At 32.9% G+C, this 21,136-nt stretch overlaps 1 protein-coding gene and 1 pseudogene across 1 annotated transcript in view; both read left to right on the top strand.

The window, feature by feature from the left end:
- The first annotated feature begins 1,819 nt into the window (after positions 1 to 1,819).
- The window catches only part of LOC110021002 (peroxisome biogenesis protein 2), a 48,416-nt gene continuing 29,099 nt past the window's right edge, over positions 1,820 to 21,136 (top strand). The window contains exons 1-5 of the mRNA XM_020719319.1: positions 1,820 to 2,084; positions 2,298 to 2,414; positions 2,506 to 2,662; positions 17,225 to 17,361; positions 17,470 to 17,570. Coding sequence (XP_020574978.1) covers positions 1,941 to 2,084; positions 2,298 to 2,414; positions 2,506 to 2,662; positions 17,225 to 17,361; positions 17,470 to 17,570 — 656 coding nt within the window. The 5' untranslated portion in view covers positions 1,820 to 1,940. The remainder of the gene's footprint in view (positions 2,085 to 2,297; positions 2,415 to 2,505; positions 2,663 to 17,224; positions 17,362 to 17,469; positions 17,571 to 21,136) is intronic.
- On the top strand, positions 10,599 to 12,056 carry LOC110021003 (annotated as a pseudogene).

Raw genomic sequence — 21,136 nt, forward strand, 5'->3', positions numbered from 1 at the left:
TAATAAGCTATTGAATCATCAAATGATAGACTCCCTTAGAGTTATGAAAAAGAGCTGACACTTAAGAACATTTTTTATTTTCAACATGCACACAATAGATTCAAAAAATGAAAAATGGTTAGAAGGATTCGAAGGTCCTCTATAGGGATCTAGGGATGAGGTTTTAAAGCACTAAAGAGCTTCAGTTTTATAAAGCTCCCGCAAGAAGACATTCTTCAGTCAACAAGATCGTGGCATTTCGACACACCTTCGTCTATATAATTTGATGGGGTTAAACCTGCACTCTGGGATAGTATGAGTTATTCTTTTCACCCGGGGCCAGTGAAAAGTTTTCTCTAGAGTTGACGCCGATATTGCCTCATCGGTATGGAGGGACTGCCAATTAAGGTGATAACATTGCCACTCGAGCGGGTGTATCTCTGTACATTCCATCATCTACTCTTTAAGTTTATTAATTAGGTAGATTGTGAATTCTTTAGTGAAGTTCATTTTGTTTTTGATATCCATGATTTTGTTTTTCTTATTGCATAGCTCATATTATTGTTTATGACATAATCCACATTCACTATGCTTTTTCAAAGCACTAAATCTTTTTTTTTTCCTAAATCACACATAAGGAGTTGGGGGTCTGTAAGAAGAGAGAACACGAGGAGAGAGAGAATTTAGTAGCGTAGTTAATGCAAGATTCATAGGATGAAGAGAATTAAAAATGTGTTTTTCCAGGATTCTGTAAAAAAAAGTTAAAATCCGGTTTACCTTTAATACCTCGTAGCTGAAAGGTTTTGCATGTATAGACAATATTTCTTGGCCTATATCATCATATACCTCTAGACATGTAAGACTGTCTTGTTAGTCATATCACCTCTAAAGTTGTGGTCGTATAAAGATCCTATTATGGTGTCTTCTTTGATAATTTGAGAGATTTTTTGTTTCCGATGATTCTCGTACTCAATCCTTCATTCTTGGCCTTTTGTACTTAGCCCATGAGTGTTCGACCCATGAGCAGGGTTGTAAGTGAACACAAGCATTTGATGAACAACTTAAATTCGACTCGATTAATGCTTGATCATGTTTGCTAAAATTAGTAAATAAATAAGTTCGAAGCTTTTTTAAAAACTCAATTCTTAAACGAACTAAATTTGAACATAGTACAACTTGTTAATTAATGTTCATGAAGAAACTTATTTATTGCTTAACAATTAGTTTGTTAAATGCTTTATACAAAAATGATATATTTTTAAAATAAAATTTGATTAATAAAATATTATTTAATAATATATTCAATATTAACATACTATAATTTAATATCAACGTGCATATAAATTTGTAATTTTTTTTTATTTTATGAACTAATTTGTTAGTACTTATTTATATTATTTGTTTGGAAGAAAATTTACTTATAACTTAATAGTCGACTCGACTTAACTTGATTAGTGCCTTACCCATGAGTATTTGACTAACTTATGCCCAATCATTTGACGTTTTAATTTGATCTCTTCATTAACCACCTTTGAACTCGCTTATCCAGCTGGTTTGTGCTGGAGGACAGACTAAAAATTATTTGGTCCCGATTAAATTGGGTAACTACTTTTGGTTGTGCACTTACCAACTGATTTATTTACTTAAAAATTAATCACAAAATTTTATTTTAAAAGCAAAAATTATTTTTAACGAGTTTTTTTTGCATATCAAAAGTGAAAAAAATGGGGGCATAATTGAAGTGATAGATATGCAAATACCTAAGAATTGAAGGAAAAGTATGTAAATATTCCAAGAGGAACTGTTTAGCTTCCTTGAACCCCTTGACCAAAATGTTAACAATGAATACTAAAATGGCGGCCCTGTCCTCCTGCCCGCGGGGAGCTGTCTTCTATCATGTTTCCCTGTCTCGCTTTATCTTGCGCGGAGCAGAAGAAAGCGAAGATTAGCGTCGCCGATCCATGGACGGAGGAACCCTAGCTGGAACTTCTTCTTCTACCTCTTTTTCTTATACTCGGAGCATGGATCCTCCTCCGCAAAGTGCTTGGACCGATGCTCATGACCGATTGTTTATTAGGTGGAAATCCTTGCGCGAATCTTCCCAGGTAATTGCGTCGTTCTGTTCCTTCTGACGCGGTGGCTGTCACGGTTTTTGGCAACTAGAGTGATTTACTGCTTCTTGTCTAATTATTCTTGTGCACGGGCAATATATTGCTAGGGTTGTTGAGGGAACTTTAGAATTTGTTCGCTTAAATTGCAACGACGACATTAACGAATATTTACGTTTTTTTTATTTCGTTACTTTTTATGTTGATTAGTGGCCACCGATATCAATTTCAATTTCGAAAGTTAACCAGTTTGATGCTGCAAGGTTGGATGTGGAAATGTCTGCTATGTTGAAGGAGCAGCTAGTTAGAGTATTTTCTTTATTGAAGGTGCATTTATTTTCTTTTGAATATCGGATGCTTCTGATTTCTTATTTGAATACAGTTTAACTTGTACTATTTTTACTTGTTTGGGAATTAGCCAGGGTTCTTATTTCAATATGAGGCGGAGCTCGATGCTTTCCTTGAGTTTCTTATCTGGAGATTCTCAATTTGGGTAGACAAACCAACTCCGGGAAATGCTCTTATGAATTTGAGGTATAGAGACGAGCGCAGGGCTACCACTGTGGGACAGGAAGGTCTGTGATCTTTAGCTTTTTTCTGCTCTGTTGAAGTAAACAGAGCTAATTTCATTTAATGCATTGATACTTGAGCTATACTTGAGCTTTTATAGCATTTGATTATATTATTTTTTAACATATTTAGAACCTTACTGATAAAACCAATGGGTGTTTATGTTGTTAGATATGTAACTTTAAAATATCTTCAAGTTTGGTTAACTAAGTGTACCAATTAGAGAACATGAAATTGGTAGATATGTGCCCATTATGAGATCAAAATTGGCTCTAAATAATGCTGCTGAAAGGCTTTTAATGATTTTTTTTTTCCAAATAAGAAAAAATGGTACTAATTTGTAATGCAGGATGGAAAACTTCCAAAGAAAAAAAAAATGGTACTAATTTGTCATGCAGGATGGAAACTCTTGCCATCGGATTGAAGCTGGATGGTTAATAGGTATATGGAGACTACTTTTTTTATTGGATTTTTAAATTGTAGCTTTATACATCCATAATTAGTGGCTTAAAATATTTGATGAAATAAATAAAATTCACATAATAGTCTACATGAAAATAACATGTGGCTTAAAGACATGCAAGCCTTCCATAATATTTATAATTCTTAAATTGATTATGCAATTTATCTCTTTATTCATTCTATGATAAATATTGCTCTATAACTTAATGTTTCACATCAACCCATGACAATTCACAAGCAGCGCTTGCTAAGTGTTTGAGCATATTCCATTAATTTTTACTGGCACATTCATTAATGTGGAATAAGACATAAAAAATTCAAATAAATCTTCTTAATTATTGTTGCTCATAGAAATTCTGTAAGATCATACCTATTTTCATGTTTATGAATGTAATTTTGAGTCTCTTAATAGTTATATTATTGCCTACTAGGACCATAACCTACTTGATTTTTGTGAAATTTTATTAATATTTGTTTGCTGGGTGCGTGTTTGTGTTTTTTTGTTAATGCAATTGGAAGAATAATGCCGTGATGAGTTTAAATTTCAGCAGTAAAGATCATACTGTGATTGTATTATAATTGATCTTGCATGAATTTAGCTGGTTGAATAGGATTTGATTTGATGTTAGGCTTATCTTTCCTTCTTCTTGAGTATAGATGTTGTAATTAGATCATTATGTAGGTTTTCTTAGAACTTTTGATATTTCGAGGAGGCTAATTTTATTTGTAGGGAAGTCTCAGGGTCAGTTGAGACTGCGTTAGTTTAGATCACAATAGGGAAAATCAAACTTTTTAGCAAAGGTAACATCCCAGAACTTGAAGAGATTTTTGAAACTTAGAGGCGACACTTCAAGCCTTTTTGAGTTGAGGAGTATCTTAAGAAGATGCATTTATGGCTTTTGGAGCGAGTTTAGTATTCTGATGATATTGATGGAGATGTACAATGCTCCCATTTTTTTTTAGCGGAAGCCGTGAGTGTTTTTAATCATGAAAAATTTAGCGAGGGGATGCTTTTTATCGTGAAAAATTTTGTGAGGGTTTCATTAGGTGTTTTGTTTTGAAAATTTTATCGGGAAGATGCTTTATTAGGAATGTGGCAGTTTAAGTGACTTCACCAAATACAAATTTAATACTTTGCTCTTAAAGATTAGGACCCTAATCGTTTTAAGGAGATGACAATCTTTTCTTTCAACCACCTTATTTTATTTTGGGTTGTCGACATGAGGTGTCATGATTTTTTTTTGGTCGGAGATAAGAAAATAAAGCTTGATTAGAACTTCTTCCCATTATAAAACCTATTCTTAATATTAGTGACAAATTGGTCAAGAATTATTCTTTTGAATGTGAGGAGGATTATCCTCGCATCAAATTTATTTTTCAAGAGCAAATTCTAGGTTGCGCAAGAGCAATCATCTATAAAAGTAACAAATCATCTAATCCCATTTATATTGGCGATTCAGGAAATCTGTGTTGATTAAGAAAAAAATGTATTTAGTTTTTTTTTTTCTAGTGTTCAAGGAATGAGGAATTTCATGCATTTGGCCGTTTGATATGCCTCACATTAAGACTCTTCAACATTTGATATGCCTCACATTTGACTTCCTACAGCTCACCTTAAATTAATGAGTACTATTAAATAAGTTATAAAAATTATGCTCGGAGAATCAAAATGAGAAATTCTTATGAATAAAAATAGTTGGTGGTGGAATGATAATGTGCTAGAAAAAAAAGAATTTTTTTTTTTATAAAAATTGGTATAAATAGAAATGTTTAGAGAATTGGAAAAATCTAAGGTGGCCTGTAGAGTGTTTAAGAGAACAAATTTTAATGCTAAGAATATAGTTTTAGCGACGTTTATAATAGATTAGATAATAAAGAGTGTGAAAGATATATGCATAAACTAGCCAAACAAATAAGTAAGAGAAGTAAAGTTTTAATTCAAGTAAAGTGTATTAAGGAAAAAATTAAAAAGTAATTTTTTTAGATGAAGATATTCAACATACGCGGATGATATATTTTTATAAACACTTCAATGAAGATTGTGAAAATACAATCGACTTTAGTGATCTTAATATCATAAATATTAATAAAATATTTTATTTATACAATCACATTAAAAAAATGAAAGTTGAAGATACTTCAAAGAAAATGAAGTGTGGAAAAGAAGTAGGACGTAATGATATTCTAATAGAAGTGTGCAAATATTTAAAAATTCGAGAATTTCTTAATTTACTAAAATTTAAATATTATTTTAAAAATTAAAAAATGTCTAATGAGTGAAGAAAGAGTTTGTTCATTAATATTTTTAAAAATAAACGGAATGCATAAAAGTGTGCAAATTATAGATGGATTAAGTTAAGGTGTTATGCATTAAAGTTATGGGAGAGAGTAATTGAACATATGTTACGTCTCGATACAAAATTTCTCAAAATTTGTTTGGATTCATGCCAGAAAAGTTAACTGTGGATGTTATATATTTATTTTTGTTGATTTAAAAAAAAACTTATAATAAGATTCAAAGAGAAGTACTTTGGAGAGTTCTAGAAAAAAAAACAATATGTTGATATTGCTTATATTCAAGTCATTAAAGATATATATACTAGAGTAGTTACTCGTGTTCGAACACATGGATAATTGACCAAGTGTTCTTGTATTTCAATTGGTTTACATTAGGGTTGGCTTTAAGCCCATATCTTTGTGCTTTAGTTATGAATGTTTTTACTTGACATTTACAAGAGGATGTACCTTGGTATTACTGATGATATCCTTGTGGATATGATGAAAGAGAGCTCAGAAAAACTTGAATTATGGAGGTCAACTTTAGAGTCAAAAGGTTTTCATTTGTGTAGATCTAAATTGAATATATTTGATGTAATTTTAGTAGTAGTAGGTATAGTGACAGGGTCGTAACTATGAGTGACAAAGTCATTAAAAGGAGCAGACATTTTAGATATCTTGAGTCTATTGTTGAAAGTTATGGTGCTATAGATGGGGATGCTATTAGTAGAATTTAAGTTGGATGGTTGATTTGGAGGATTGTATCAGGCCTATTGTGTGATAGAGAAGTACCAATTAAGACTTAAAAAGGATAATCTTATAAGATGGTGGTGAAATTTGCAATGCTTTATGGTGCAAAATGTTGGTCTTTAAAAGGGAAGGATAAAATTAAATTTGGTGTTGCTGAGATCAGCATGCTCAGGTGGATGAGTGGCTTTACTTTTAGCGACAAAATGCGAAACGAATATATACGTTAATGGCCTTGGATGGTTTGGTCGCATTAATCGTCGACCATCTAATGACTTCGTTAGGAGAGACGTTTTAGATTTGGCTTATGTTAAGAAAGGTAGAGGTAGATCTAAAATAACTTGGGCATGTTGTAAAATTGATTTTAATTTATTAGGATTAAATGGAAATATAACACTCAATAGAACACAATAGTAAAAAAAATTAATGTAGTCGACGCCATTTAGTGGGATAAAGGCTTGTTGTTGTTGGTACACTTTAAGGTGGTGACCCATCCAAATATGATGGAGCCAAATTTGTCCTTGTTTTCAAACTTTCAGATAATTGAAGTTGAGGCATGCCATTATTACTATTGGTATTTGGATAGTAGAGTCATTCTTATTCCCTAATTTGCCAAATCATGTTTCTCATGGCTCTTTCTTTAAATATTTGATGAATATGATAAAATACTGCATTGTTGGTTATTTTGTGTTAGTTTTTGAATATATATTTGATTCACAGATAATTTGTGAAGAATGCATAACAATTATTGACCATGAGTGAGTTTCTAAGATCCCTTGCCAGCTAGCTGCTAGGGTTACATCAATTACTTTTATTTTATGTTTTTTTGGGCAGGGTATATAGCAAGAGAATTGGGCTGAAGAGTTGATCTTCTGATTTATTTGTTCCAAGTCTATAATTTAGGTTTTACTTCAACTAGTTTTATAAGCGCATGAGATCTATGAAGTGTAATACTCGATTAAATCATAGAAAATTTATTCATTGGTATATCAAATGCTGTCAAGAAGATGCACAATTTCTCTATTTCTCTTTGCTTTAATCCTTATATGTCTACCGACAGTTTCTTCTTCTGTAGAAGTAATGTTTGCTAGATGTTTATGGATTGATTTTTGGATGGAGACTTATTTTGTTGTGTGGAGGTTTCTCATGGAGTTTCTAATATATATCTTTTGTATGTCTCTTCTTTTTTACTCTAATTTAAAAATACATGTTATCAATTATTGGATCCTTTTGGCCCTCGTTTAGACTTTCTTGTCTCATTTCTGCTTCTGTTTGGTATAGGGACCACATTGAGGCAACATTCTCACCAACTGCAATGTTTCTAACATAACATCTTATCTCCCTTTTTCACTTATGAAAATAAAGATCTCATTTAGGTTCGGCCTGGTAGCCAAGAGTGTTGAGGTGAGAATAGATGATTGGATGGAAATTTGAAGCTTCACCTATACTTTACATACCATAGCCACTAAAAACTAATTTTCTTTCTTTCCATTCATTTAAGACTTCCAATATAAAAGAACTGCCCGGAAACAACAAAATTCATTCATCATATTCATCATGAAAATGTTCACATATAACTTAAAGCAATACAATTGGCATATAATAATCATTTAAAAGAAAAAAAAAATCTAAATTATTCTATACAGTTTTAAAGGTTCTATAAAGACTTAATATTAATTGCTTTGTGCCTATCATGTACAATTCTCATTCTCACATACATTTACTCCATAGGGCATTTACCTAAAAATATATATCAACAAAAAGTATCAGATGAGTTATGTATTTGACTTAGTAGGCCTATCACATTTTTGAACTTTAGTAACTCAAAAGAAAGTGAAGTAATATGCATGCTAATTACTGTATTTAAATGGTAAGTAAATCATAAAACTTGTTAAGCATGTATTAGCTTTTTCATATCATAGTTTTTTTTTTCTTTTTTTTTATATATATCATTACACATACTCTACTATATTCTACTATATCCATCTATAAACCTAACTTGCTATTGATTGTTTCGTCCCCAGTTGGCACAACGGGTTGTAAAGCATGTTGATTTTTATTTAAATGAAAAGACATCAACTCACCCATGGTTGATAATTGATCTATGACTGATACATTTCTCATCGAGACAATGGGACATAGGTCATACTTATATTAATTGCTATGATAGACTACACAGCTCATCAATGTGTAGATACATTAGCATTCCCAACTAATATTGTAATAGGGTGATTCCATTATTTGACATGCACATACAAGTATATTTATATATCATTTTCTTTTCATTCTCCACTGCATATGATATCTATTTATGGCAAACATTAGTTTTTAATCCAAATAATCATGGCATAATATGAAAACATGCTTCATTCAAAATTCTATGAAAGTTCATTTTTATGTGAAATAAATCATTGAAAACTATTTGCAATTTTGATTTGATAATAGTAAATATTATTTTGTATATAATTGAACAATAATCATAACTACATCAATTAAATGCAACAAATTTAGATGAAATGAAGTATTACTCTAATTTAAAAGTGTGATCGCTCACCTTGAGACAACAAGTTTTATTCACCACTCTTTTCCTCATTTCCTTGAGTACTCTCTCTACAAACCAAACCCATCTTTCAAGTGCAAGTCATGCAAAGTAAAATCAATTGACTTCCTTAATATCTAGACAAATCTTAACATTCCTCATATATTAATATCCTGATTACTATAAATCACTTCTTTTCATTTTATATTATTGCTAAAGAGCTTTAGTAGTATTTATTTATGTTATAAGTTATATTATGAAATAATTTATTCATGTGAGAAATTATGATAAATAAATATTTCTTCAGATTAGGAGTTATTTTCTTTCCTATTTTATATTCATTCCCTTGGATTAGATTTATTCCATTTCCTATTTTAGGCTTTCTTATTCTAGGATTCATGTAAGGGTTATTTATAACCCCTTTCATATCAATGAATATTTTGTTTAATTTCATATTATTCTGAAATTGAACATGGTATTAGAGCCCCAATCCTAGGATTTGTGGGTTATGGGCCAACCATGCTTCCGCTGCGCTTGGCTATTATCGACATGGTATCAGAGACTAATTTCTTACCATAGCCACCGATCCTCCTTCCAGATCCATTGGACTCCCGTCCTGGTATCCTCCGGGCTGGAATGGAGGGACACTCGTCTTGGTATTTGTGATATTGGATTTTCCCTCCCTTCTCTTCTCTCTTTTCTTTTTGTTATGTTTTTCTTTTCTCATCTTTCCTTTCTCTCCCCCTCACCATTTCTTCCTAAGCACTTTCTAAATTTAAATCCTTTCGTAAAATATGAAATTTGATTTTATTCTCCCTTATTTTAAAAGTCTTTTCCTAAAATATGAAATGTGATTTTAAAACCCTTGTTTTAAAATCTAAAATCTGATTTTTTTATTTACATATTTTAAAAGTCTTGCCTAAATTTTGAAATATGATTTTATTCCTTCTCTATTTTAATCTTTTTTAAAATTAAGTAAAGTCTTTTATAAATAAAAGTTCTTGTGTCTAGGGTAAGGGTCTTGATTTTGAAATTTGATTTCAATTTTATGTCAGTATTTTTCTTCCTACGGGCTGTATCCAACGATGAGAAAGGTGCTCTGACTGTAACCCATCCGAGGTAGTGTTTATCTTTACTGCTCTTAGTCCCGCTGTCCACGGATGTTCCAGTCACCCTCCAGCACCTCCAGCACCTCCAGCACCTCCAGCCACCTTCCTGCCGTCTAACCAACTGCCCAATCTGCTTTGTAGCCCACCCAGATCAGCACCAATTCATTCTTGGAGCCCCATTGCAGGTTATCGCATCCCCAACTGCCCATCCAACCCACTTTCCTGCAAGTCAAGTCACAACCTATGTTGTTCTTCCAGACGGTCGCTAGTCGTTCCCGTAGCCTCCGTGTTGGCTATCACAACCCTTGCTGCTCATCCATACCGCTGCCTGTAGTTCGCAACCACATTGCTATCCTTCCAACACTTCACAGACAACTTCCTTGCATCCTGCCATCTGCTGCCCCCCCTCCCAGCAAGTTGTTGACCTCCCCCAGGCCTTTCCCAATGCCTACAACTACTCCATACTCCCTCCTCGCTTAGCTTGTGTTCTCGTTTGTTGAGTCTTTATCTTTGATGTTTTGTTTTATGCTTTGAATTACACATTGTCTTTCTGGTTTTTAAGTCATCATTGTAACCGTGCTTAAGTCATACAAAAATGGTGTCTTACGTCGTTATTTGGGTTAAACTCCGGTATTAATTTGAAACACTGATTTTTCTTCTTCACCTTCTCTGCCTTTTGTCAGCCCTAAAAGGCGGCATTATCGCCGGCCTCGCCGCATGCGACGTCATGATGTCCATCGTCTCCACCACCGTCGACCTTATTCTGGATCTCAAAATTGGTCATCTCCCCCCTCTCTCTCTCCGATGATGGCTATTAGCGGTGGAGAAGATCGTCTTATTGTGTGTTTCGACGAGATGTTGATCGATTTCTTCCCGATAGTATTGGGCGTATCGCTCACCGACATGCCAGGGTTCATAAAGGTCCCCGACGGGGCTCCAACGAATATCTCCATAGTCGTTGCTTGCCTTGGAGGCCACGGCTTTTTCATGGGGAAGCTCGACGACAGTGAGTTTGGCTGCATGCTCGCCTCTTTTCTCGTCTGCGCGCACCGCACTAGCTTGTGTCACCTTGCTTTCCGATACGAGTGCGAGTTTATGTTCTACTGTAACCCTAGCGTCGATATGCTTCTTATGCTAGCTGAGCTCAATCTTGTCCTTATCTGCTGAACGAAAGCCTTCCATTACGGACCTGTAAGTTTGATCACAGAGCTATTTAAAGGCCATGGAGGTTACCAAGGAAGCAGGAATTTTGCTCTTTTATAACCCAAACCTTCGACTGCCATTGTGGCCTTTTGCAGCAAAGGCGAAGGAACAAATTTTGAGCATCTGGGACTAGGCTGATGTCATTAAAGTTAGTGATGTTGAGCTTGAATTCTTAACTAGTAAAGATTCAGTGGAATATGAAGTGGCCTTCTTGCTGTGGTGGCTACCTTGAAGCTTCTACTAGTCACCTTTGGTGAGAAGTGTTGCAAGTGTTACACTAATGATTTTCGAGGAGCGGATATGTTTTTGCTAGTTATGGTGCAAATGCAAAGTAGTTGCTTCTAAACACACAGGTCAGTCTCCTAGTACTGCAGCTGGAAGTATTTTATTCTCATAACTCCACTTGCAGTAAACCCTTCTTCGGAGCTTTTCATATAGTAGGTTCTCCACCAAAATTCTTCTTGCAGCAAGCCCTCCTCCAGAGCCTTTTCCTGCATCAAAACCTTCTCCAGAGCTTTTGCCTGCCACAGACTTTTTTCCAGAACTTTTTGTACACAGGCTATTCTTTGGAATTTTTCCTGTAGCAGATCCTCTTCCAGAGCTTTTCCTACAGTAGACCTCCTCTGGAACTTTTTTCTGCCTCAGACAGTTCTCTGGAGTTTTTTTCCTGTATCAAGCCCTCCTCAGTAGTTTTTCCTGTAGCAAATCTTCATCCATAGCTTTTCCTATAGTAGGCATCCTCTGAAACTTTTTTGCTGCATCAGGCCGTCCCTGGAGCTTTTTTCCTGCTTCAGGCCGTCCTCTGAAGCTTTTTTCCTATATCAAGCCCTCCTCAGGAGTTTTTCCTGCAGTAGATCCTCCACCTGAATTCTTCATGTGTCTGGCCCTTTTCCGGAGCCCTTTCCCGTATCAAGCCCTCCAGAACTTTTTATTGTATCAGGTCCTCTAAAATTTTTTCCTATATCAGGCTCTCATCTGAAACTTTTTCTTGTATTAGGGTCTCCTCCGGAGCCCTTTCCTACATCAAGCCCTCCGAAACTTTTTCCTATATTAGGCCCTCCTCTGGAACTTTTTTCTATATCAAGCTCCCTACGAAGCTTTCACTGCAGCAGCTCCACCTGAATTCTTCATGTAGCATGTCTTCCACTTGAGTTCTTCTTTTAGCATGTCCTCTTCTGGAGTCTTTTCTTGCGATGTGGCCTACCTCTCGAGTTTTTTCTACAAGTCCTACCTTGCAGCTTTTTTTATTCGTTGTTAACCTTTCTGCAAACTCTCTTGCAACATTACCTATATGAGCTTTTCGTCTACCTACAGACACTGCAGGAACAACAATAAAAAACAATCACAGTTGTCTACTTCCCTGCAATTTCATTTGTAGCATTACTTGTAGAAGTTTTTCATCTACCTATAGACATTGCAAGAACTGCAGTTAAAGACAACTGCAGTACGAGACAAAGACTTCAAGTTCTATCTTCGCCCATTGTTTCTTTCAGATTCAAGTTGAACATTGTTTTCAACCATGCTTTAACTTGAGGAGAAGTTTTAGAAGTTATATTAGGAAATAATTTTTTCTCTGTGAGAAGTTATGAGGAATAAATTATTTCTTTAGATTAGGAGTTACTTCCTTTCATATTTTATTTTTATTCCCTTGGATTCTATTAATTCATTTCTTATTTTATGTTGTTTTGTTTATCTCCAAAATAATTAATATGAATTGATTAATTGGAAATATCAGGAGTTATATCTTTCGTATCATATTATTCTTTTTTATTGCCTTGTTTATTCTATGATTCATATAAGGATTTTTCATAACCCCTTTCACATTATTCTGACATTCAACAATTTATTTTATTAAAATATGTTACTTATTTAAAATTAACCTTACTGCTTTGCATGTATGACTTCATGCATATAATTCCAAATGTACTTTAATCCATAGTTAAATATTAACCTACGTTATATTTTTAAATATGTTGAGTACTCTGTGCAATAGAATCAAGAACCTTTAAGAGAGTTATGGTTCAAAACTTGACATGGCGATTGTACACTTAAAATTTTACTTTGGTTTGATTAATAGAAAAGGTGGCGACATACAAATATTAACCTTTTCTATTCCCCATGCTATTCATGACCATATGACTGATTGAACTTGAACACATGTATCTAACCATATCTATCTTTTATAGATTCATCATAGTTTATATATTGAAGTATATTTTATATTAAACCTCTCCAATTTATAGCTTTATTATAACTATAACTTTTAATGAGGATTCTTTTGATTATAATCCATAAACTTTTGAAAGAATCCTTGAAAGTTAACATGCATAATGTGAAAACCTATAATTAAATACCAAGTAGGGCTAATTTCATTCTAAGCATTAATTAGAGAAACCTAGGATTTTACATTGATTTTGGGATTGCATGCAAATTGAAATGAAATTTTCTTCTCATTGGTTTTAGATTTAGCTTGCTTTGGGAGGAAAGATGAGAGGAAAAGAAGAAATAAATTTTCATAATAACTCACAAATCCTCTAAAAATATGTATTTTTAACAAATATTTATGATTGCGTCCATGCATAAATTTTATAAATTTTCTCTTGAAAACTCAACTTGCATTCCTTCTAAATCTTGTTCACCTTCTACACAAGAAATACAATAAAATGACCGAGTCTGCTTTTCCAATCAAAGGAAAAAGAAGAGGGAAAAAAATCCTTGCAAAATCCCAACTAATTCTTTCTCAACCATTTTTATTTACTCTTCTTTCTCAAATTGCCTTAATTGATGTTGAAATCGAAGCATGGGGCCTGTACACACTCACCTTTTCCTTGATCTCTTACGCCTTACCCTACACTATGTTATTCTCTTTTTTCTTGATTTCTGTCTTCTCCCCTTTTTTGTCTTCCGTCATGGTCCTCTTACACTTACCTTTCACCTCTTTAAAAATGGCTGCAACTATCCCCCTTTGATTCGGTTCAATTGAAATTACATTAACTTGATTTAACTTATTTATTTTTTTAATTTTCTACAAAAAATGTATTATTCACATAAATAGAAATAATAGCTATATTTTGTTTGAGTTATTATTATTTTTAAAATAAATTCACTCTTGACGACACAATTAATCAGACATTTTCTATAATAATATATCTAATAACAACTTTAATCCTAGTATTTATCAATTAAATAATTAATTTATTGGATCTTTATAGAAAAAAAATTCAAATATTTGGATGCATGCTGAGTTGTGTTTAGTAGGTGTAGGTGGTCAATGGCAAGTAGAGGCAGTGAATACTAGATGTAGAATTCTAGAAATAATTTTATTGTCTCGCTCACATTATTGCATTACAGTTTTCTACATATATATAATAATGACAAGAAACAAAATAAGAGTCCCTGCAAATAATGAAGAATAGAAAAATAGGAAATATAAATAAATGTAAATACAATTCGTGAAATATATTTTGAGAGAAGGAAATAAATTTCTTTCTAAATAAGTGCATCGATTGACACTTTCCTACACCACCTCAAGCTGAGTTTTATATATTATAAAAATCAAGTTTGAACTTCAATTCATCATGACAGACTTTTGACAGTTATTTGGTGAGAATATCAACAAGCTAATGTTGTGTGAGAACATAGTTGAGCTGAACAATTCTATTGTTAATATTTTCTAAGTTGAAGTGCCATTAATCTCAAGCTGTTTTGTCCTATTATGATGCATGAGATATTTGACTATACTAATAACTGCTTGGCTATTACTGAACATCTTAATTGTGTCTTTTGGCTCAACCTTAAATTTCCTTAATAGTCTTTGAATCCACATTCCCTCACATATTTTTAGTGCAAGAGCATGATATTCAAATTTTGTATTACTTCGATAGACATCATCTTACTTTTTTGCTTCTCCACGTGAGGAGATTTTCCTGGACGTATGAACAATTTTCAATGGTTGATTTCCTATCAGCTACCTCTTTCGCTCATCTAACATCCATTTAAATGTCAATCTCACAGTTTTCAGTTCTTTTGAAGAGCAAATCATACCCAAGGGTCATCTTCAAGTATCTTAGGATTCTTTTCACTACTTCCAGATGATCCTCATTTGGATTATTCATGTGCCGGCTCACTACACTTACTGAGTATGCAATATCGAATCTTTTGTGTGATATGTAAGGTAGTTTGCCTATAAAGTCTTTGATATCCTATTTTGTCAACTGAATTGTTTTTTTCACTTTTATTCAGCATTTTGTTGGAATTCGTGAGTGTGTCAGCAGTTTTACACCCAAACATACAGTTTAACTTAATAAGTCTGAGATGTGTGCTTCCTTTGGGATATGACAATTCTCTTGATAGACCGAACCACTTCCGTTCTCAAAAAATATCAGAGATTCCCGAGGTCTTTGATCATAAATTCTATTGCAAGCATTTTTTTTAGCTTGATAGTTTCCTCTGAATCATCACTTGTCAAAATAATATCATTTACATATATTATGAGAATAAGAATTTTGCCTCTAGAATTGGATCTACCAAACAATATATGATCAGCTTGACACTGATGATATTTTTTTATAATCACTTTTTTACCATCATACCAAGCATGAAAAGATTGCGTCAAGTCATATAAGATTTTTTTTATAGACAAACCAACATTTTGTTTGTCCTATTTTTCAAGCTCGGAGGGATTGTCATCTAGACTTCTTCGTCAAGGTTAACATTCAAGAAGACAATTTTAACATCAAGTTGGTATAAATGTCAAGCTTGATTCACTGCAAGAGAGTAAAACTTAAATCATGTTAAGTTGGCAATAGGCGCAAAGGTTTTCTGATAGTCACTCTTGTATGACTGCGTGAAGCTCTTGACAATAAATCTGACTTTGAATATTTCTATACTTTCATCTTATTTACATTTGATCTTGAATATCTATGTGCAAGCTATAAGATTTTTACCATGAGGATCCGTGAGGATCATTTATGAGGTAATCAAGTTGAAAATTTTTTGTGAATTTGACTGATCTAGTTCCTATTATTGGTGAGAATGAATCATCAATTGTTTGAACTACAAAGTGACTAATACATGAGTTGTTATTTCTGAAGATGTTGTCGTTTTCCATTTTATGATCTGAGGCTATGAAGTCAACCATTCAAAGCTTTAATTTATTGTTTTGGACACTAAAAGCATGGGATAAGATACTTTAGTATGCTAATAGGCTGATAGGTTGTTCGAGAGAGGATTGTTATGTTTGTTCAGAACTAGAACTTTTACTAAGCCTTTTTTTTGTTGTGACTCAATTTGTTCTCTGGTGAACGGGCTGAATATATCTTTCAATTATGCCTCAATTTGTCCTTGGATCCTTAGATGAATATATCTTTCAATTATGCTCTTTTTATGGAATGACAATATGATGCAGCCTTTAATTAAGGCGTAGAATAAAACCAACATGCCTGTAACTCAATATTTATTAAATCCTGTGAAATTTAATGGTTTTTGGCTGATTCTTAATTTTCATTATTTCCATCATCATTAGCGTTATCTCAACTACTTTGAATCAGCGTTATAAATCCTCATTATTTATTTATTCATGTTGAGTGTGGTTTTCAATATCTTAGTTCCGCGAAATCTTGGTTGGTCCTTCATCTCAATATGGTAATACCAGTTAGCCATTTTCCCCAATATGCTTGTCTATAACTGCAGCCTACAACAGTATTATTCTTATGTATTAAATGCGCTCAATAGGCACAATTTTAATGGGCAAGTATAGAAATTATGCTTTATGTTCATGTTTAATATATTTTTGTCATTTAGAAGCCAACTCATACAGCAATTATATACTTATTTGTTAACTATAAAATATTCAACATTTTCTTGGGCACATTAGAAATTTATGCTTTATTTTATATATATATTTTTATCCTTTTGATGTATGTATTCTAGCCAACTTATATGGCCAAGGAAATATATCCCTATAGCTTATGATCAAAACTGAGAAACTCTGTGTAATATTTTACTTCTCGTGTAATTGGAATCAGTCAGGTTCTCGGAAAGAGTAACTTTTTTTTTTTAAAAGAAAAAAAAAGTTCACATGATTTAGAAAATTTTTAATATAACCACCTTCAATTCTTTATGTTTCATATGCCCATATAAATAGCTTTTTGCAAATTTATCTGTTTTATTTTGTGTCTTATTTTAACATGCTAGATTGGGGATTCAACTCTTAAATTCTGCATATGTAGTGAGAACAGGACTGGAAGGACCTGGGCTTTCTGTCTCACAAAAATTATGGTACTGCCTTACTAGTGTTGGTGGGCAGTATATATGGGCTCGTTTACAGTCATTCTCTGCTTTTAGACGATGGGGTGACTCTGAGCAGGTAATCTACATTCGACAAGATGGAATGAATTTTCTAATTGTCACGGCATTATCTAGAGCTGAGCAACTTTTTAGATATGCAGATTAATAATTGTACTATTATTCGCAGAGGCCATTGGCACGACGGATATGGGCTTTAATACAACGTATCGAAGGCATTTACAAAGCTGCAGCTTTAAGTAATTTATTACTATTCATGTACTCTGGAAGGTAACTTCGCATGTCTTGGATAACTTTTTGTATTTTAGTCTAAGTTGAATGCATTGTTATAGTTAAATATAGGGAAGATTTACATACATTTTTTCTAAATTTTTATATATTTGCATATATATAACACCTAAATTTCAATTTTTGCATACATGTTGCCACGGCCTGACCTAAGACTTGGAATTAATTAAACAGGAACGAACGGTCGGACGGGTGGATTAAATTTTTTATATTAACTCACAATTTAATAAATAAAAGAACCATTAAAAATTAAATTAAAACACTATAATTTATAATTATCTCGTTAATGGTTGTTTGCATCTTCTACAAATATTTTCTCATCTATCGATCATTTCTTAATAATTTAATTAAATAAAAAAAGTCAGTTAAAATAACTGTGAGCTAAACGAGTGAGTGAATACTCATACTTGTAAATTACAACAATACAAGGAAAAGAAAGACAATATGCATACCAGTTAAGCTTCTTTATGAATTAACATAAACATTTGACATGCTATTCAAATGAGTTTATATAATTATCATTTTAAATCTATACATCGTCACATGAAATACTGTCTAAAAATTTGTATCAATTAAGACACATCAATATCAATATCCTTTTCCATTTATGTGTACGGATACATTAGTGTTTCCCCACTAGTTTCATCAAGGGGTGCTCCATCATAGTCAGTCACGAACATACAAACATTCAACATAAATATATGTATTCATCCCATGCAATCATACTTTATAAAACATATACTAAAATGCAGAGTAAATAACTACAACATTCACAACGATATGACTAGTAAAGAAAAAAATGGTTCAATCAGAATAAAACATCCACAAATATCATTAACTGTAAACATATTTGAGAAACATAATTGAAGAAACAAATTATTACTATAATTTAAAAGTACAAGTACTCATCTCGAAGCGCTTAATTCGTTATAATTTTGACCTCACGTCTACTCTTTTAAAGTGGAAACCTAACATGCGCATTCATATTACAAATTTTAATTTGTTATAATTAGCTATTAAATCTACATCATTTAAATATTAAATTTTCATTATTACTTCATAAAGATGTTCTAATTAAATTTATTTCTTAAACTTTTCCTTATCGAAGATTGCTTAGGCGAATCTTCCTCTTCTCTAGTTCGCACCCTTCACCTCTTTCTATCCCCTTCAAATCTGAATATTTAACCAAAAGTCTTTAAGAATTTTTTTCTATTTACTATACAATGTATATATATATATATCATTTAAATCATATTTTACCTATATAACTCTATCGAGTAAAAAATCAGCCATGCGAACTCAACGCACGCTTCTTTCTTCCCCGCGAGCCCCACATAAGACTTCGGTTCTTCTCACGCGCCTCCTTCCTCTCTCCTTCTCGCTCGATCTTCCACGCCATTACCCTTTTCCCCAAGTTTCCTCGTTGTCGGCTAGGCAAAAGCCCTAAATGCTCTCGCGCACGACATCACTGGCTCGACTTCGGCTTCCTCCCGCACGAGCTTAACCCGTCACCTCCTTTGCACAACAGCGGTGTCGACTCTTCCCCCACTCAACACCAACGTCGAGACCTCCCGCCTCTTTTTTGCTCGACGACCCTTCGTTCCGCTCGAGGTCTTGACAACTCTTCTCTCATATTTGCAGGTAGGTAAAACTCACCCTTTCATGTTTTATAAAGCGAAAACGCCTCCCTAGCTTCCTTCCATTTGTTTCCTCTTCTGCAGTTGTTCTTTCCTCTCCGTTTCCTGATTCATCGTTTCTTCTTCCATCACAACTAGTTTCTTCTTTTCTGTTCCTTCGTTTTTCCTATTTCTTCTTCCCCCATATAAAATTGTTACAATCTTTCCCATTTGCAAAAAACATTGTTCTCGAAATTTAAGAACAATGAATCTTACTTCACATCCTATTAAGTAATTTAATGCTAATTATTCATAAATTTTCTGTGGGACTCCCTTCTATAATTTCGATTGTATTATTATGCATAAATGGATAATAATTATTATTTTGAGTTAACCTTAATTTTTATTATTAAAATTTGCTTGTAATTATTACCTTATTGGCTATTTATTTCATTATTCAATCCTAAACCTTAGGCTCTGATTCCACTTTTGTCAAAGCCCGACAGGACTTGAAATTAACGAAGGCGGGAACGAACGGTCGGACGGGTGAATTAAATTTTCTATATTAACTCATAATTTAATAGATAAAAAAACCACTAAAAATTAAATTAAAATGGTATAATTTATAATTACCTTGTTGATAGTTGCCGCATATTCTACAAACATTTTCTTGTCCATCGCTCGTTTTTTAATAATTTAATTAAACCCGAAAAGTTTGTTAAAACAACTGTGAGCTAAATGAATCAGTGAATACTAATACTTCTATACTACAACAATTTAAAGAAAAGAAATAATAATATGAATGCCAATCAAGCTTATTTATGAATCAATATAGACATTTGACATGTTATTTAAAGGGGTTATATTATTATTATATCTATATCATTTTTTATCTATACAACTGTCATAGGAGACATAGTCTAAAAATTTGTATCAATAAAATACATTAATATCAATATCTTTTTCTATTTACGCCGCTAATCTCATTGAAGGATGCTTCATCATAGCTAGTCATGCACATACAAACATTCAACATAAACATATATATTCATCGTACTCAATTATTTTATAAAACAAACACTAAAATGCACAAGTAAATAACTACAATAATCGCAAAGATATGTCTAATAGAGAAAAGAATAACTCAATCAAAATAAAACATCCACAAATATCATCAGCTGCAAACATATTTAAGAAGAAACAAATTATTACTATAATTTAAAAGTACAAATACTTATCTCGAGGACGCTTAATTCGATAAGATTTTGCCCCGATGTCGATTCTTCTAAATTGGAAACCTAACATGCTTTTTCATATTACAAAATTTTAATTAGTTATTATTAGCTATTAAATTTACATCATTTAACTTTCCATTATTTTACTTTATAAAGAGGTCCTAATTAAATTAATTACTTAAGCTTCTCATAATCAAAATTTGTTCATGCGAATCTTCCCCTTCTCTAGTTTGCAACCTTCTCCTGCTATCCCCCTTCAAATTTGAATATTTAACCAAAAGTCTTTAAGAAATATTTACAGCCTTCTCTAGTTCACAACACTGTCATTGCCGGTCCCAAGTCCAGATGTGAAAAGTGGAGGTTTGCGTTAGATAGTTGATAACCATCGCTAAACTTGTAAAAAAAATCTTGACATGAATTCTTTTGATCATTGTGTAAGTGCTAGAGTGTCCCCTAAAAGCGACCCACTGTATAACCTGAATACAATGATAAGTGTGCAAGAGCCTCTACACCGGCGCCAAAGTATAGCGTCAAATAAGCAAGAGTCCCACATTACGGACGGATGCAGGTAAATAAGTTAGTCTGTGAAACTAATGGAACTAATGTCATGATAGGATCTTGTAATATATGTACTCTGAATCATAAATTAATGGAATTTGTTGATATTATGATTTATAGAAAGATTAATTAATATAAT

This window comes from Phalaenopsis equestris, unplaced genomic scaffold (assembly GCF_001263595.1).
Source record: "Phalaenopsis equestris unplaced genomic scaffold, ASM126359v1 Scaffold000114, whole genome shotgun sequence".
Lineage (NCBI taxonomy): Eukaryota > Viridiplantae > Streptophyta > Magnoliopsida > Asparagales > Orchidaceae > Phalaenopsis > Phalaenopsis equestris.